Source organism: Pleurodeles waltl, chromosome 2_2, assembly GCF_031143425.1.
Source record: "Pleurodeles waltl isolate 20211129_DDA chromosome 2_2, aPleWal1.hap1.20221129, whole genome shotgun sequence".
Taxonomy (NCBI): domain Eukaryota; kingdom Metazoa; phylum Chordata; class Amphibia; order Caudata; family Salamandridae; genus Pleurodeles; species Pleurodeles waltl.
This window is the reverse complement of record NC_090439.1, coordinates 1,181,279,921-1,181,299,235: the sequence shown is the minus strand read 5'-3', so window position 1 is coordinate 1,181,299,235 and position 19,315 is coordinate 1,181,279,921. Positions and strand designations below refer to the sequence as shown.

Below are 19,315 nucleotides of genomic sequence, written 5' to 3'. Positions count from 1 at the left end.
ATGTTTCAAAGCACAAATCAACTACCCAATGTAGTCACTTGTGCTCTCCAGAAGAACCAGAGGTAACGGGGTCCGGTCTCTAATCTCCTCTCAGAATGTCTACATTTTACAGAAGTTTAGGACCCAACTGTTTATGGTAATTTTGCTATAGATGTACTAGTGGGCCACCACCAACAATTGAGTCAAAAGGGTTCCTCACATTTAACCGCTGAGCTCAATGGCTTCATCATTTAAAATGAGATGTAGACTTTAGAGGTAGGACTTGACAGTGGCTTCAAGAATGGGTTACTTCACGGTCTGTCATCATATTAAAAATAGCTGTCCTTGCAAAAGGAAGGGTTTATTGGAAAGATGGAGCATGGGTTGATGAAATTGTGTGGTAGGGTTGACTAAATTATACAGCAAGAGAATACAAATTATGCGTCATAACATATTTATGCTAGTGTTACTACATTATTTTCTCATTTTTACTCATTACCACTGTCTGAGCAAAGTTTCTCCTCATGAGTACTAGTTGGTAAGCAACAGCAAGATGACCAGTGAAGGCCTGAAGAGCGGAGCTATGCGCCTAGAGGTGTGTGTCATAAACAGAGTCAAAGGTCTATGTATCCTAATGACATTCAAGATTTAAAAATGTATTGACGTGTTACTTTAGAGGTGCCTGTCTCACCCATGAGACTTACTCTTTCATGGGTCGGTTTGGGAGGTTTCGCTTTTGTCTCCCTCATGGGCTTTATTACTTATTTCAACAATTATAATGTTACAAGGACAGGTAGTTAGTATCGGTACTTGCACTACTGACAATCTGTGTATCTGTTTTTAACAGGAATGAGCACTACAGCAGCAACCACCGCAGGCACCACAACACCTGCGACTACCACAAGCAGCACACATTCTGAGACAACAGGTACACTTTGTGTATTTATTTCTGCTGAATGATTTATTGGTAACTGAGGGACACATGTATGAAAGAATTTAGCCGTCACAAATGGCATATTGGGTTATTTTCTACTGCTAAAAAAGCCTTTCTACATGTACTAACCCTATTTTGCGAATCGGTAACCTTTTACTGACTTGCACAATAGGGTTTGCGATTCCGTATTAGGATGGGGTGTGTGATGAGTGTCCATTCCTAATAACCACTCTCATTGGTATTTGCGAATGTTATGAGACAGAGAATACGGTTGCAAAACATTCGCATTTTACCCAAATATTTAATTAGGAGTAAACAATGCACAAATTGGAAGGGGCCTCCAGGGGACCCCTACCCCTTTGTCAATGGGGGCACCAACATTTTTTCAGAGCAAGCAGAATGTACACAGACCAGTGCCTACACTTAAAAAATGAAAAGAAAACTTTTCATTTTTTTGTTGAAATACATCCTGTTTTTCTTTAAGGAAAACAGACTATTTAAAAACAAGCATTTCCAATGTAATAGGTCTCACATTTGCTCGAGTTAGAGCTGTTATTATTGTAAACCCCTAACTGGACTTTTCTTGCCACATATATTGAAAATGAAACGTAATTCAATTTCACACATGCGACCCGATTCAAAGACTCACACCATGAGCATGAAGGAGACACAAAAAAGGAAAAACAAGTTTGCTTGCAATCAAACATACCAGCAAAAGTGCAATTAGCCATGTTAATGGGTCGATGTCAAAGGCGGTAACCAAAGCGCCCCAAGGAGCGACAAACTTGTAACCTTTTCCAATGATAACAAAGGATTTTTGTAGGGCAAGCCCATGAACGAGCGATAGTAATGGGCTTGAGGGCGGGGTGCGGTTAAAAGTACAAACCGGTAACAACGCATAGAAAAAAGCAGCGCTTCCGCGCTGTTATGCTCAACCTAAAAAGGGAGGTGGGTTAGAAAGAGATGTGTGGTAGAGTTTAGAAAACCTAAAAAGTCGTTTTATTTGAAATATACTACAGAAATTGTAGGGGCATTGCAAAAGAAAAAAATGACATTTGATATAGCAATTCACCAGACAATGGACTTCAGAGGCAGAAACATTAAGCATGTTATGTATCAGGTGTCTACACAGCTTAACATGTCTAATATTTATGTATAAAATTAAAATAAGAACAACATATTTTTTCACAGAGAACTACAATTAAATGAAGCAACTGGTTAACTGAACTTACAAATGTAGAACAAGAAAGAAAGACCTGACATTCTTAAAAATAAATGACCTGTAGAAAGACTGGAAGATGTAGTTTCACCTTGCTGGATTTCTTCATGCGAATTAGGATGAGCAAATGGATCCCGTGACATAGATTAGCTATTATAAAACTCGCTTAAATGGAGCATTTGACGTTTAAAGTAAGCTAAAGTTTTATTTGTAAACGTGTGAAACGTAGGTAGAAATATATGAAATAAAATGTCTGGTCTGTAGGCAGTTGAGGTACAATCACTAAGGCCATCATCAAAGGAATTGCTACAGAGGAAGTACGTAGTGATGTAGTTTGAAGAAGAACGTCTCTCCTTTCAGGACTAGAAAGCACTGGACAACCAAAAGGAATGCTATGATTCTGTGATTCAGATGACTACTTCTGGATGGTGGTCCTCCATTTGGCTGTCTGTGTTTTAGTTGTACTGCTTGAGCAATTTCTTCCAGGGTGGATCGAAGAGAGGTCTTGTCATCGAGCAGTTGGTCAGTTACTTTGTCTAGCTCATGCCTTTCAAGTTAAAAGACTATAGCCATGCCTCGCGACTCATGAAAAGGCCCATGTCCATGAACTTAAAAATTGTACTAAATACACACAATTCTGCTCAACCAAAGCTGAGCATTTAATACTAGTATAGGACTTTCGTTGGACAACAGGGAATTGAAGCCATCAATTAAGTGCCGGCGCCTGTGCATTACTAGCAGTGATCACAATGATGTGCCTCAGTGAGAAACAACTATACTGGTATGTTTTCAAGGGCTATTTAAAAAACTTTTCCTTGGATGGCTTACTGCCTTTGAAGAAAGAAGATACTACCTCATTTATTCAAAGAGCAGGGGATTCACCATCAACAAATACTCAGGTCATTCAGACACTTTGCAAATCCCTATTTGGGTGAAAACAACCATTTGTGCCCCAATCATAATTCTAAACTTATTGCAAATTGCACTGTTTCTCGGCATGATTTTCACCAGGTTAAGACTGGAAACAATACTTCAGTCAAACACTGCTAATTGCAACAATGCACAGCTCAGAACTGAGATCTTTCTTGCGATCAGTGGTTTAACCCTATTCAGCAGATTGAAACCCTGGAATACCACAGTCCACAGCATCACAACTTTCAAGTGTGCAATTTCTGCACTGTTTTTTGCAAGGCTCTATCAACAAGTGATCTTTGAAAGGATGGAAGAAATATAAGCTACTGACTGTCCGGTAGCTAAGAAATTTAAAGGGGTGCCACAAAATGTTTCAAAGCACAAATCAACTACCCAATGTAGTCACTTGTGCTCTCCAGAAGAACCAGAGGTAACGGGGTCCGGTCTCTAATCTCCTCTCAGAATGTCTACATTTTACAGAAGTTTAGGACCCAACTGTTTATGGTAATTTTGCTATAGATGTACTAGTGGGCCACCACCAACAATTGAGTCAAAAGGGTTCCTCACATTTAACCGCTGAGCTCAATGGCTTCATCATTTAAAATGAGATGTAGACTTTAGAGGTAGGACTTGACAGTGGCTTCAAGAATGGGTTACTTCACGGTCTGTCATCATATTAAAAATAGCTGTCCTTGCAAAAGGAAGGGTTTATTGGAAAGATGGAGCATGGGTTGATGAAATTGTGTGGTAGGGTTGACTAAATTATACAGCAAGAGAATACAAATTATGCGTCATAACATATTTATGCTAGTGTTACTACATTATTTTCTCATTTTTACTCATTACCACTGTCTGAGCAAAGTTTCTCCTCATGAGTACTAGTTGGTAAGCAACAGCAAGATGACCAGTGAAGGCCTGAAGAGGGGAGCTATGCGCCTAGAGGTGTGTGTCATAAACAGTGTCAAAGGTCTATGTATCCTAATGACATTCAAGATTTAAAAATGTATTGACGTGTTACTTTAGAGGTGCCTGTCTCACCCATGAGACTTACTCTTTCATGGGTCGGTTTGGGAGGTTTCGCTTTTGTCTCCCTCTTGGGCGTTATTACTTATTTCAACAATTATAATGTTACAAGGAGAGGTAGTTAGTATCGGTACTTGCACTACTGACAATCTGTGTATCTGTTTTTAACAGGAATGAGCACTACAGCAGCAACCACCGCTGGCACCACAACACCTGCGACTACCACAAGCAGCACACATTCTGAGACAACAGGTACACTTTGTTTCTTTATTTCTGCTGAATGATTTATTGGTAACTGAGGGACACATCTATGAAAGAATTTAGCAGTCACAAATGGCATATTGGGTTATTTTCTTCTGCTAAAAAAGCCTTTCTACATGTACTAACCCTATTTTGCGAATCAGTAACCTTTTACTGACTTGCACAATAGGGTTTGCGATTCCGTATTAGGATGGGGTGTGTGATGAGTGTCCATTCCTAATAACCACTCTCATTGGTATTTGCGAATGTTATGAGACCGAGAAAACGGTTGCAAAACATTCGCATTTTACCCCAAAATTTAATTAGGAGTAAACAATGCACAAATTGGAAGGGGCCCCCAGGGGACCCCTTCCCCTTTGTCAATGGGGGCACCAACATTTTTTCATAGCACGCAGAATGTACACAGACCAGTGCCTACTCTTAAAAAATGAAAAGAAAACTTTTCTTTTTTTTGTTGAAATACATCCTGTTTTTCTTTAAGGAAAACAGACTCTATTTAAAAACAAGCATTTGCAATGCAATAGGTCTCACATTTGCTCGAGTTAGAGCTGTTATTATTGTAAACCCCTAACTGGACTTTTCTTGCCACATATATTGAAAATGAAACGTAATTCAATTTCACACGTGCGACCCGATTCAAAGCCTCACAGCATGAGCATGAAGGAGACACAAAAAAGGAAAAACAAGTTTGCTTGCAATCAAAAATACCAGCAAAAGTGCAATTAGCCATGTTAATGGGTCGATGTCAAAGGCGGTAACCAAAGCGCCAGAAGGAGAGATAAACGTGTAACATTTACCAATGATAACAAAGGATTTTTGTAGGGCAAGCCCATGAACGAGCAATAGTAATGGGCGTGAGGGCGGGGTGCGGATAAAAGTACAAACAGATAACAACGCATAGAAAAAAGCAGCGCTTCCGCGCTGTTATGCTCAACCTAAAAAGGGAGGTGGGTTAGAAAGAGATGTGTGGTAGAGTTTAGAAAACCTAAAAAGTCGTTTTATTTGAAATGCACTACAGAAATTGTAGGTGCTTTGAAAAATCAAAAAATAACTTTTGATATAGCAATTCACCAGACAATGGACTTCAGAGGCAGAAACATTAAGCATGTTATGTATCAGGTGTCTACACAGCTTAACATGTCTAATATTTATGTATAAAATTAAAATAAGAACAAAATATTTTTTCACAGAGAACTACAATTAAATGAAGCAACTGGTTAACTGAACTTACAAATGTAGAACAAGAAAGAAAGACCTGACATTCTTACAAATAAATGACCTGTAGAAACACTAGAATATGTAGTTTCACCTTGCTGGATTTCTTCATGCGAATTAGGATGAGCAAATTGATCCGGTGACATACATTAGCTATTATAAAACTGGATTAAATGGAGCATTTGACGTTTAAAGTAAGCTAAAGTTTTATTTCTAAACGTGTGAAACGTAGGTAGAAATATATGAAATAAAATGTCTGGTCTATAGGCAGTTGAGGTACAATCACTAAGGCCATTATCAAAGGAATTGCTACAGAGGAAGTACGCAGTGATGTATTTTGAAGAAGAACGTCTCTCCTTTCAGGACTGGAAAGCACTGGACAACCTAAAGGAATGCTATGATTCTGTGATTCAGATGACTACTTCTAAATGGTGGTCCTCCATTTGGCTGTCTGTGTTTTACTTGTACTGCTTGAGCGATTTCTTCCAGGATGGATCGAAGAGAGGTCTTGTCATCGAGCAGTTGGTCAGTTACTTTGTCTAGCTCATGACTTTCAAGTTCAAAGACTCTAACCATGTCTCGCGCATCATGAAAAGGCCCATGTCCATGAACTTAAAAATTGTACTAAATATACACAATTGTGCTCAACTAAAGCTGAGCATTTAGTACTAGTATAGGACTTTCGTTGGACAACAGGGAATTGAAGCCATCAATTAAGTGCCAGCGCCTGTGCATTACTAGCAATGATCACAATGATGTGCCTCAGTGAGAAACAACTATACTGGTAAGTTTTCAAGGGCTATTAAAAAAACTTTTCCTTGGATGGCTTATTGCCTTTGAAGAAAGAAGATACTACCTTATTTATTCAAAGAGCAGGGGATTCACCATCAACAAATACTCAGGTCATTCAGACACTTTGCAAATCCCTATTTGGGTGAAAACAACCATTTGTGCCCCAATCATAATTCTAAACTTATTGCAAATTGCACTGTTTCTCTGCATGATTTTCACCAGGTTAAGACTGGAAACAATACTTCAGTCAAACACTGCTAATTCCAACAATGCACAGCTCAGAACTGAGATCTTTCTTGCGATCAGTGGTTTAATCCTATTCAGCAGGTTGAAACCCTGGAATACCACAGTCCACAGCATCACAACTTTCAAGTTTGCAATTTCTGCACTGTTGTTTGCAAGGCTCTATCAACAATTAATCTTTGAAAGGATGGAAGAAATGTAAGCTACTGACTGTCTGGTAGCTAAGAAATTTAAAGGGGTGCCACAAAATGTTTCAAAGCACAAATCAACTATCCAATGTAGTCACTGGTGCTATCCTGAAGAACCAGAGGTAACGGGGTCCGGTCTCTAATCTCCTCTTAGGATGTCTAAATTTTACAGAAGTTTAGGACCCAACTGTTTATGGTAATTTTGCTATAGATGTACTAGTGGGCCACCACCCACAATTGAGTCAAAAGGGTTCCTCACATTTAACCGCTGAGCTCAATGGCTTCATCATTTAAAATGAGATGTAGACTTTAGAGGTAGGACTTGCCAGTGGCTTCAAGAATGGGTTACTTCACGGTCAGTCATCATATTAAAAATAGCTGCCCTTGCTAAAGGAAGGGTTTATTGGAAAGATGGAGCATGGGTTGATGAAATTGTGTGGTAGGGTTGACTAAATTATACAGCAAGAGAAGACAAAGTATCCGGCATAACATATTTATGCTAGTGTTACTACATTATTTTCTCATTTTTACTCATTACCACTGTCTGAGCAAAGTTTCTCCTCATGAGTACCAGTTGCTAAGCAACAGCAAGATGACCAGTGAAGGCCTGAAGAGGGGAGCTATGCGCCTAGAGGTGTGTGTCATAAACAGAGTCAAAGGTCTATGTATCCTAATGACATTCAAGATTTAAAAATGTATTGACGTGTTACTTTAGAGGTGCCTGTCTCACCCATGAGACTTACTCTTTAATGGGTCGGTTTGGGAGGTTTCGCTTTTGTCTAACTCATGGGCGTTATTACGTATTTCAAGAATTATAATGTTACAAGGAAAGGTAGTTAGTATCAGTACTTGCACCACTGACAATCTGTGTATGTGTTTTTAACAGGAATGAGCTCTACAGCAGCAACCACCGCTGGCACCACAACACCTGCGACTACCACAAGCAGCACACATTCTGAGACAACAGGTACACTTTGTGTCTTTATTTCTGCTGAATGATTTATTGGTTACTGAGGGACACATCTATGAAAGAATTTAGCAGTCACAAATGGCATATTGGGTTATTTTCTACTGCTAAAAAAGCCTTTCTACATGTATTAACCCTATTTTGCGAATCAGTAACCTTTTACTGACTTGCACAATAGGGTTTGCGATTCCGTATTAAGATGGGGTGTGTGATGAGTGTCCATTCCTAATAACCACTCTCATTGGTATTCGCGAATGTTATGAGACCGAGAATACGCTTGCAAAACATTCGCATTTTACCCAAAAATTTAATTAGGAGTAAACAATGCACAAATTGGAAGGGGCCCCCAGGGGACCCCTTCCCCTTTGTCAATGGGGGCACCAACATTTTTTCAGAGCACGCAGAATGTACACAGACCAGGGCCTACTCTTAAAAAATGAAAAGAAAACTTTTCATTTTTTTGTTGAAATACATCCTGTCTTTCTTTAAGGAAAACAGACTCTATTTAAAAACAAGCATTTGCAATGCAATAGGTCTCACATTTGCTCGAGTTAGAGCTGTTATTATTGTAAACCCCTAACTGGACTTTTCTTGCCACATATATTGAAAATGAAACGTAATTCAATTACACACGTGCAACCCGATTCAAAGCCTCACACCATGAGCATAAAGGAGACACCAAAAAGGAAAAACAAGTTTGCCTGCAATCAAACATACCAGCAAAAGTGCAATTAGCCATGTTAATGGGTCGATGTCAAAGGCGGTAACCAAAGCGCCAGAAGGAGAGATAAACGTGTAACATTTACCAAAGATAACAAAGGATTTTGTAGGGCAAGACCATGAACGAGCGATAGTAATGGGTGTGAGGGCGGGGTGTGGATAAAAGTACAAACAGATAACAACGCATAGAAAAAAGCAGCGCTTCCGCGCTGCTATGCTCAACCTAAAAAGGGAGGTGGGTTAGAAAGAGATGTGTGGTAGAGTTTAGAAAACCTAAAAAGTCGTTTTATTTGAAATATACTACAGAAATTGTAGCGGCAATGCAAAAGAAAAAAATGACATTTGATATAGCAATTCACCACACAATGGACTTCAGAGGCAGAAACATTAAGCATGTTATGTATCAGGTGTCTACACAGCTTAACATGTCTAATATTTATGTATAAAATTAAAATAAGAACAACATATTTTTTCACAGGGAACTACAATTACATGAAGCAACTGGTTAACTGAACTTACAAATGTAGAACAAGAAAGAAAGACCTGACATTCTTAAAAATAAATGACCTGTAGAAAGACTGGAAGATGTAGTTTCACCTTGCTGGATTTCTTCATGCGAATTAGGATGAGCAAATGGATCCGGTGACATAGATTAGCTATTATAAAACTGGCTTAAATGGAGCATTTGACGTTTAAAGTAAGCTAAAGTTTTATTTCTAAACGTGTGAAACGTAGGTAGAAATATATGAAATAAAATGTCTGGTCTATAGGCAGTTGAGGTACAATCACTAAGGCCATCATCAAAGGAATTGCTACAGAGGAAGTACGCAGTGATGTAGTTTGAAGAATAACGTCTCTCCTTTCAGGACTAGAAAGCACTGGACAACCAAAAGGAATGCTATGAATCTGTGATTCAGATTACTACTTCTGGATGGTGGTCCTCCATTTGGCTGTCTGTGTTTTAGTTGTACTGCTTGAGCAATTTCTTCCAGGATGGATCGAAGAGAGGTCTTGTCATCGAGCAGTTGGTCAGTTACTTTGTCTAGCTCATGCCTTTCAAGTTAAAAGACTTTAGCAATGCCTCGTGCCTCATGAAAAGGCCCATGTCCATGAACTTTAAAATTGTACTAAATATACACAATTCTGCTCAACTAAAGCTGAGCATTTAGTACTAGCATAGGACTTCCGTTGGACAACAGGGAATTGAAGCCATCAATTAAGTGCCGGCGCCTGTGCATTACTAGCAGTGATCACAATGATATGCCTCAGTGAGAAACAACTATACTGGTATGTTTAAAAGGGCTATTTAAAAAACTTTCCCTTGAATGGCTTATTGCCTTTAAAGAAAGAAGATACTACCTTATGTATGCAAAGAGCAGGGGATTCACCATCAACAAATACTCAGGTCATTCAGACACTTTGCAAATCCCTATTTGGGTGAAAACATCCATTTGTGCCCAAATCATAATTCTAAACTTATTGCAAATTGCACTGTTTCTCGGCATGATTTTCACCAGGCTAAGACTGCAAACAATACTTCAGTCAAACACTGCTAATTGCAACAATGCACAGCTCATAACTGAGATCTTTCTTGCGATCAGTGGGTTAACCCTATTCAGCAGGTTGAAACCCTGGAATACCACTGTCCACAGCATCACAACTTTCAAGTGTGCAATTTCTGCACTGTTGTTTGCAAGGCTCTATCAACAAGTAATCTTTGAAAGGATGGAAGAAATGTAAGCTACTGACTGTCCGGTAGCTAAGAAATTTAAAGGGGTACCACAAAATGTTTCAAAGCACAAATCAACTATCCAATGTAGTCACTGGTGCTATCCAGAAGAACCAGAGGTAACGGGGTCCGGTCTCTAATCTCCTCTTAGGATGTCTAAATTTTACAGAAGTTTAGGACCCAAGTGTTTATGGTAATTTTGCTATAGATGTACTAGTGGGCCACCACCCACAATTGAGTCAAAAGGGTTCCTCACATTTAACCGCTGAGCTCAATGGCTTCTTTACAGGTAGGACTTGCCAGTGGCTTCAAGAATGGGTTACTTCACGGTCTGTCATCATATTAAAAATAGCTGCCCTTGCTAAAGGAAGGGTTTACTGGAAAGATGGAGCATGGGTTGATGAAATTGTATGGTAGGATTGACTAAATTATACAGCAAGAGAAGACAAATTATGCGGCATAACATATTTATGCTAGTATTACTACATTATTTTCTCATTTGTACTCATTACCACTGTCTGAGCAAAGTTTCTCCTCATAAGTACCAGTTGCTAAGCAACAGCAAGATGACCAGTGAAGGCCTGAAGAGGGGAGCTATGCGCCTAGAGGTGTGTGTCATAACCAGAGTCAAAGGTCTATGCATCCTAATGACATTCAAGATTTAAAAATTTATTGACGTGTTACTTTAGAGGTGCCTGTCTCACCCATGAGACTTACTCTTTCATGGGTTGGTTTGGGAGGTTTCGCTTTTGTCTACCTCATGGGCGTTAATACTTATTTCACCAATTATAATGTTACAAGGAGAGGTAGTTAGTATCGGTACTTGCACCACTGACAATCTGTGTATCTGTTTTTACCAGGAATGAGCACTACAGCAGCAACCACTGCAGGCACCACAACACCTGTGACTACCACAAGCAGCACACATTCTGAGACAACAGGTACACTTTGTGTCTTTATTTCTGCTGAATGATTTATTGGTAACTGAGGGACACATCTATGAAAGAATTTAGCAGTCACAAATGGCATATTGGGTTATTTTCTACTGCTTAAAAAGCCTTTCTCCATGTACTAACCCTATTTTGCGAATCGGTAACCTTTTACTGACTTGCACATTAGGGTTTGCGATTCCGTATTAGGATGGGGTGTGTGATGAGGTTCCATTCCTAATAACCACTCTCATTGGTATTTGCGAACGTTATGAGACTGAGAATACGGTTGCAAAACATTCACATTTTACCCAAAAATTTAATTAGGAGTAAACAATGCACAAATTGGAAGGGGCCCCCAGGGAACCCCTTCCCCTTTGTCAATGGGGGACCAACATTTTTTCAGAGCACGCAGAATGTACACAGACCAGTGCCTACTCTTAAAAAATGAAAAGAAAACTTTTCATTTTTTTGTTGAAATACATCCTGTTTTTCTTTAAGGAAAACAGACTCTATTTAAAAACAAGCATTTGCAATTCAATAGGTCTCACATTTGCTCGAGTTATAGCTGTTATTATTGTAAACCCCTAACTGGACTTTTCTTGCCACATATATTGAAAATGAAACGTAATTCAATTACACACGTGCAACCCGATTCAAAGCCTCACACCATGAGCATGAAGGAGACACAAAAAAGGAAAAACAAGTTTGCCTGCAATCAAACATACCAGCAAAAGTGCAATTAGCCATGTTAATGGGTCGATGTCAAAGGCGGTAACCAAAGCACCAGAAGGAGAGATAAACGTGTAACATTTACCAATGATAACAAAGGATTTTTGTAGGGCAAGCCCATGAACGAGCGATAGTAATGGGCGTGAGGGCGGGGTGCGGATAAAATTACAAACAGATAACAACGCATAAAAAAAAGCAGCGCTTCCGCTCTGTTATGCTCAACCTAAAAAGGGAGGTGGGTTAGAAAGAGATGTGTGGTAGAGTTTAGAAAACCTAAAAAGTCATTTTATTTGAAATGTACTACAGAAATTTTAGGGGCATTGCAAAAGAAATAAAGAACTTTTGATATAGCAATTCACCAGACAATGGACTTCAGAGGCAGAAACATTAAGCATGTTATGTATCAGGTGTCTACACAGCTTAACATGTCTAATATTTATGTATAAAATTAAAATAAGAACAAAATATTTTTTCACAGAGAACTCCAATTAAATGAAGCAACTGGTTAACTGAACTTACAAATGTAGAACAAGAAAGAAAGACCTGACATTCTTAAAAATAAATGACCTGTAGAAAGACTGGAAGATGTAGTTTCACCTTGCTGGATTTCTTCATGCAAATTAGGATGAGCAAATGGATCCGGTGACAAAGATTAGCTATTATAAAACTCGCTTAAATGGAGCATTTGACGTTTAAAGTAAGCTAAAGTTTTATTTGTAAACGTGTGAAACGTAGGTAGAAATATATTAAATAAAATGTCTGGTCTATAGGCAGTTGAGGTACAATCACTAAGGCCATCATCAAAGGAATTTCTACAGAGGAAGTACGTAGTGATGTAGTTTGAAGAAGAACGTCTATCCTTTCAGGACTAGAAAGCACTGGACAACCAAAAGGAATGCTATGATTCTGTGATTCAGATGACTACTTCTGGATGGTGGTCCTCCATTTGGCTGTCTGTGATTTAGTTGTACTGCTTGAGCAATTTCTTCCAGGGTGGATCGAAGAGAGGTCTTGTCATCGAGCAGTTGGTCAGTTACAATGTCTAGCTCATGACTTTCAAGTTAAAAGACTTTAGCCATGCCTCGCGCCTCATGAAAAGGCCCATGTCCATGAACTTAAAAATTTTACTAAATATACACAATTCTGCTCAACTAAAGCTGAGCATTTAGTACTAGTATAGGACTTTCGTTGGACAACAGGGAATTGAAGCCATCAATTAACTGCCGGCACCTGTGCATTGCAAGCAGTGATCACAATGATGTGCCTCAGTGAGAAACAGCTATACTGGTTTGTTTTCAAGGGCTATTTAAAAAACTTTTCCTTGGATGGCTTATTGCCTTTGAAGAAAGAAGATACTACCTTATTTATTCAAAGAGTACGGGATTCACCATCAACAAATATTCAGGTCATTCAGACACTTTGCAAATCCCTATTTGGGTGAAAACAACCATTTGTGCCCCAATCATAATTCTAAACTTATTGCAAATTGCACTGTTTCTCGACATGATTTTCACCAGGTTAAGACTGGAAACAATACTTCAGTCAAACTCTGCTAATTGTAACCATGCACAGCTCAGAACTGAGATCTTTCTTGCGATCAGTGGGTTAACCCTATTCAGCAGGTTGAAACCCTGGAATACCACTGTCCAAAGCATCACAACTTTCAAGTGTGCAATTTCTGCACTGTTGTTTGCAAGGCTCTATCAACAAGTAATCTTTGAAAGGATGGAAGAAATGTAAGCTACTGACTGTCCGGTAGCTAAGAAATTTAAAGGGGTGCCACAAAATGTTTCAAAGCACAAATCAACTATCCAATGTAGTCACTGGTGCTATCCAGAAGAACCAGAGGTAACTGGGTCCGGTCTCTAATCTCCTCTTAGGATGTCTAAATTTTACAGAAGTTTAGGACCCAAGTGTTTATGGTAATTTTGCTATAGATGTACTAGTGGGCCACCACCCACAATTGAGTCAAAAGGGTTCCTCACATTTAACCGCTGAGCTCAATGGCTTCATCATTTAAAAGGGAGATGTAGACTTTAGAGGTAGGACTTGACAGTGGCTTCAAGAATGGGTTACTTCACGGTCTGTCATCATATTAAAAATAGCTGCCCTTGCTAAAGGAAGGGTTTACTGGAAAGATGGAGCATGGGTTGATGAAATTGTATGGTAGGATTGACTAAATTATACAGCAAGAGAAGACAAAGTATGCAGCATAACATATTTATGCTAGTATTACTACATTATTTTCTCATTTGTACTCATTACCACTGTCTGAGCAAAGTTTCTCCTCATGAGTACCAGTTGCTAAGCAACAGCAAGATGACCAGTGAAGGCCTGAAGAGGGGAGCTATGCGCCTAGAGGTGTGTGTCATAACCAGAGTCAAAGGTCTATGTATCCTAATGACATTCAAGATTTAAAAATGTATTGACGTGTTACTTTAGAGGTGCCTGTCTCACCCATGAGACTTACTCTTTCATGGGTTGGTTTGGGAGGTTTCGCTTTTGTCTACCTCATGGGCGTTAATACTTATTTCACCAATTATAATGTTACAAGGAGAGGTAGTTAGTATCGGTACTTGCACCACTGACAATCTGTGTATCTGTTTTTACCAGGAATGAGCACTACAGCAGCAACCACTGCAGGCACCACAACACCTGTGACTACCACAAGCAGCACACATTCTGAGACAACAGGTACACTTTGTGTCTTTATTTCTGCTGAATGATTTATTGGTAATTGAGGGACACATCTATGAAAGAATTTAGCAGTCACAAATGGCATATTGGGTTATTTTCTACTGCTTAAAAAGCCTTTCTCCATGTACTAACCCTATTTTGCGAATCGGTAACCTTTTACTGACTTGCACATTAGGGTTTGCGATTCCGTATTAGGATGGGGTGTGTGATGAGTGTCCATTCCTAATAACCACTCTCATTGGTATTTGCGAATGTTATGAGACTGAGAATACGGTTGCAAAACATTCACATTTTACCCAAAAATTTAATTAGGAGTAAACAATGCACAAATTGGAAGGGGCCCCCAGGGAACCCCTTCCCCTTTGTCAATGGGGGACCAACATTTTTTCAGAGCACGCAGAATGTACACAGACCAGTGCCTACTCTTAAAAAATGAAAAGAAAACTTTTCATTTTTTTGTTGAAATACATCCTGTTTTTCTTTAAGGAAAACAGACTCTATTTAAAAATAAGCATTTGCAATGCAATAGGTCTCACATTTGCTCGAGTTATAGCTGTTATTATTGTAAACCCCTAACTGGACTTTTCTTGCCCCATATATTGAAAATGAAACGTAATTCAATTACACACGTGCGACCCGATTCAAAGCCTCACACCATGAGCATGAAGGAGACACAAAAAAGGAAAAACAAGTTTGCCTGCAATCAAACATACCAGCAAAAGTGCAATTAGCCATGTTAATGGGTCGATGTCAAAGGCGGTAACCAAAGCACCAGAAGGAGAGATAAACGTGTAACATTTACCAATGATAACAAAGGATTTTTGTAGGGCAAGCCCATGAACGAGCGATAGTAATGGGCTTGAGGGCGGGGCGCGGTTAAAAGTACAAACAGGTAACAACGCATAGAAAAAAGCAGCGCTTCCGCGCTGTTATGCTCAACCTAAAAAGGGAGGTGGGTTAGAAAGAGATGTGTGGTAGAGTTTAGAAAACCTAAAAAGTCGTTTTATTTGAAATATACTACAGAAATTGTAGCGGCAATGCAAAAGAAAAAAATGACATTTGATATAGCAATTCACCACACAATGGACTTCAGAGGCAGAAACATTAAGCATGTTATGTATCAGGTGTCTACACAGCCTAACATGTCTAATATTTATGTATAAAATTAAAATAAGAACAAAATATTTTTTCACAGAGAACTACAATTAAATGAAGCAACTGGTTAACTGAACTTACAAATGTAGAACAAGAAAGAAAGACCTGACATTCTTAAAAATAAATGACCTGTAGAAAGACTGGAAGATGTAGTTTCACCTTGTTGGATTTCTTCATGCGAATTAGGATAAGCAAATGAATCCGGTGACATAGATTAGCTATTATAAAACTCGCTTAAATTGAGCATTTGACGTTTAAAGTAAGCTAAAGTTTTATTTGTAAACGTGTGAAACGTAGGAAGAAATATATGAAATAAAATGTCTGGTCTATAGGCAGCTGAGGTACAATCACTAAGGCCATCATCAAAGGAATTGCTACAGAGGAAGTACGTAGTGATGTAGTTTGAAGAAGACGTCTCTCCTTTCAGGACTAGAAAGCACTGGACAACCAAAAGGAATGCTATGATTCTGTGATTCAGATGACTACTTCTGGATGGTGGTCCTCCATTTGGCTGTCTGTGTTTTAGTTGTACTGCTTGAGCAATTTCTTCCAGGGTGGATCGAAGAGAGGTCTTGTCATCGAGCAGTTGGTCAGTTACTTTGTCTAGCTCATGACTTTCAAGTTAAAAGACTTTAGCCATGCCTCGCGCCTCATGAAAAGGCACATGTCCATGAACTTAAAAATTGTACTAAATATTCACAATTCTTCTCAACTAAAGCTGAGCATTTAGTATTAGTATAGGACTTTCGATGGACAACAGGGAATTGAAGCCATCAATTAAGTGCCGGCGCCTGTGCATTACTAGCAGTGATCACAATGATGTGCCTCAGTGAGAAACAACTATACTGGTATGTTTTCAAGGGCTATTTAAAAAACCTTTCCTTGGATGGCTTATTGCCTTTGAAGAAAGAAGATACTACCTTATTTATTCAAAGAGCAGGGGATTCACCATCAACAAATACTCAGGTCATTCAGACACTTTGCAAATCCCTATTTGGGTGAAAACAACCATTTGTGACCCAATCATAATTCAAAACTTATTGCAAATTGCACTGTTTCTCGGCTTGATTTTCACCAGGTTAAGACTGGAAACAATACTTTAGTCAAACACTGCTAGAACTGAGATCTTTCTTGCGATCAGTGGTTTAACCCTATTCAGCAGGTTGAAACCCTGGAATACCACAGTCCACAGCATCACAACTTTCAAGTGTGCAGTTTCTGCACTGTTGTTTGCAAGGCTCTATCAACAATTAATCTTTGAAAGGATGGAAGAAATGTAAGCTACTGACTGTCCGGTAGCTAAGAAATTTAAAGGGGTGCCACAAAATGTTTCAAAGCACAAATCAACTATCCAATGTAGTCACTGGGGCTATCCAGAAGAACCAGAGGTAACGGGGTCCGGTCTCTAATCTCCTCTTAGGATGTCTAAATTTTACAGAAGTTTAGGACCCAACTGTTTATGGTAATTTTGCTATAGATGTACTAGTGGGCCACCACCCACAATTGAGTCAAAAGGGTTCCTCACATTTAACCGCTGAGCTCAATGGCTTCATCATCTAAAAGGGAGATGTAGACTTTAGAGGTAGGACTTGACAGTGGCTTCAAGAATGGGTTACTTCACGGTCTGTCATCATATTAAAAATAGCTGTCCTTGCAAAAGGAAGGGTTTATTGGAAAGATGGAGCATGGGTTGATGAAATTGTGTGGTAGGGTTGACTAAATTATACAGCAAGAGAATACAAATTATGCGTCATAACATATTTATGCTAGTGTTACTACATTATTTTCTCATTTTTACTCATTACCACTGTCTGAGCAAAGTTTCTCCTCATGAGTACTAGTTGGTAAGCAACAGCAAGATGACCAGTGAAGGCCTGAAGAGGGGAGCTATGCGCCTAGAGGTGTGTTTCATAAACAGAGTCAAAGGTCTATGTATCCTAATGACATTCAAGATTTAAAAATGTATTGACGTGTTACTTTAGAGGTGCCTGTCTCACCCATGAGACTTACTCTTTCATGGGTCGGTTTGGAAGGTTTTGCTTTTGTCTACCTCATGGGCGTTAATACTTATTTCAACAATTATAAAGTTACAAGGAGAGGTAGTTAGTATCGGTACTTGCACCACTGATAATCTGTGTATCTGTTTTCAACAGGAATGAGCACTACAGCAGCAACCACCGCAGGCACCACAACACCTACGACTACCACAAGCAGCACACACTCTGAGACAACAGGTACACTTTGTTTCTTTATTTCTGCTGAATGATTTATTGGTAACTGTTGGACACATCTATGAAAGAATTTAGCAGTCACAAATGGCATATTGGGTTATTTTCTACTGCTAAATACACCTTTCTACATGTACTAACCCTATTTTGCGAATCGGTAAACTTTTACTGACTTGCACAATAGGGTTTGCGATTCCGTATTAGGATGGGGTGTGTGATGAGTGTCCATTCCTAATAACCACTCTCATTGGTATTTGCGAATGTTATGAGACCGAGAATACGGTTGCAAAACATTTGCATTTTACCCCAAAATTTAATTAGGAGTAAACAATGCACAAATTGGAAGGGGACCCCAGGGGACCCCTTCCCCTTTGTCAATGGGGGCACCAACATTTTTTCATAGCACGCAGAATGTACACAGACCAGTGCCTACTCTTAAAAAATGAAAAGAAAACTTTTATTTTTTTTGTTGAAATACATCCTGTTTTTCTTTAAGGAAAACAGACTCTATTTAAAAACAAGTATTTGCAATGCAATAGGTCTCACATTTGCTCGAGTTAGAGCTGTTAATATTGTAAACCCCTAACTGGACTTTTCTTGCCACATATATTGAAAATGAAACGTAATTCAATTTCACACGTGCGACCCGATTCAAAGCCTCACAGCATGAGCATGAAGGAGACACAAAAAAGGAAAAACAAGTTTGCTTGCCATCAAAAATACCAGCAAAAGTGCAATTAGCCATGTTAATGGGTCGATGTCAAAGGCGGTAACCAAAGCGCCAGAAGGAGAGATAAACGTGTCACATTTACCAATGATAACAAAGGATTTTTGTAGGGCAAGCCCATGAACGAGCAATAGTAATGGGCGTGAGGGCGGGGTGCGGATAAAAGTACAAACGGATAACAACGCATAGAAAAAAGCAGCGCTTCCGCGCTGTTATGCTCAACCTAAAAAGGGAGGTGGGTTGGAAAGAGATGTGTGGTAGAGTTTAGAAAACCTAAAAAGTCGTTTTATTTGAAATGCACTACAGAAATTGTAGGGGCATTGCAAAAGAAAAAAATAATATTTTGATATAGCACTTCACCAGACAATGGACTTCAGAGGCAGAAACATTAAGGGCCATATTTATACTCCGTTTGCGCCGAAATTGCGTCGTTTTTTTTTACGCAATTTCGACGCAAAACTAACGCCAACTAACGCCATATTTATACTATGGCGTTAGAGGCGAATAGCGCCAAAGTTCCCGGAATGTGCGTCATTTTTTAGCGTGAACCCCTTCCTTGCGTTAATGATATGCAAGGGAGGCGTTCCCGTCTAAAAAATGACTCCCAGGCCTTTACGTGGTATTTATACTCCCGGGCAAAAGAGACGCCCGGGAGTTGGCGTGGC

The 19,315-nt window shown here is 39.2% G+C and overlaps 1 protein-coding gene across 1 annotated transcript in view; it reads left to right on the top strand.

Annotated features, from left to right (window-relative positions):
* LOC138279109 (mucin-22-like) overlaps positions 1-19,315 on the top strand; it is a 386,267-nt gene that overhangs the window by 353,738 nt on the left and 13,214 nt on the right. Inside the window, exons 34-38 of the mRNA XM_069219373.1 lie at positions 4,239-4,319; positions 7,653-7,733; positions 11,043-11,123; positions 14,457-14,537; positions 17,849-17,929. Of these exons, the coding sequence (XP_069075474.1) occupies positions 4,239-4,319; positions 7,653-7,733; positions 11,043-11,123; positions 14,457-14,537; positions 17,849-17,929 (405 nt within the window). The remainder of the gene's footprint in view (positions 1-4,238; positions 4,320-7,652; positions 7,734-11,042; positions 11,124-14,456; positions 14,538-17,848; positions 17,930-19,315) is intronic.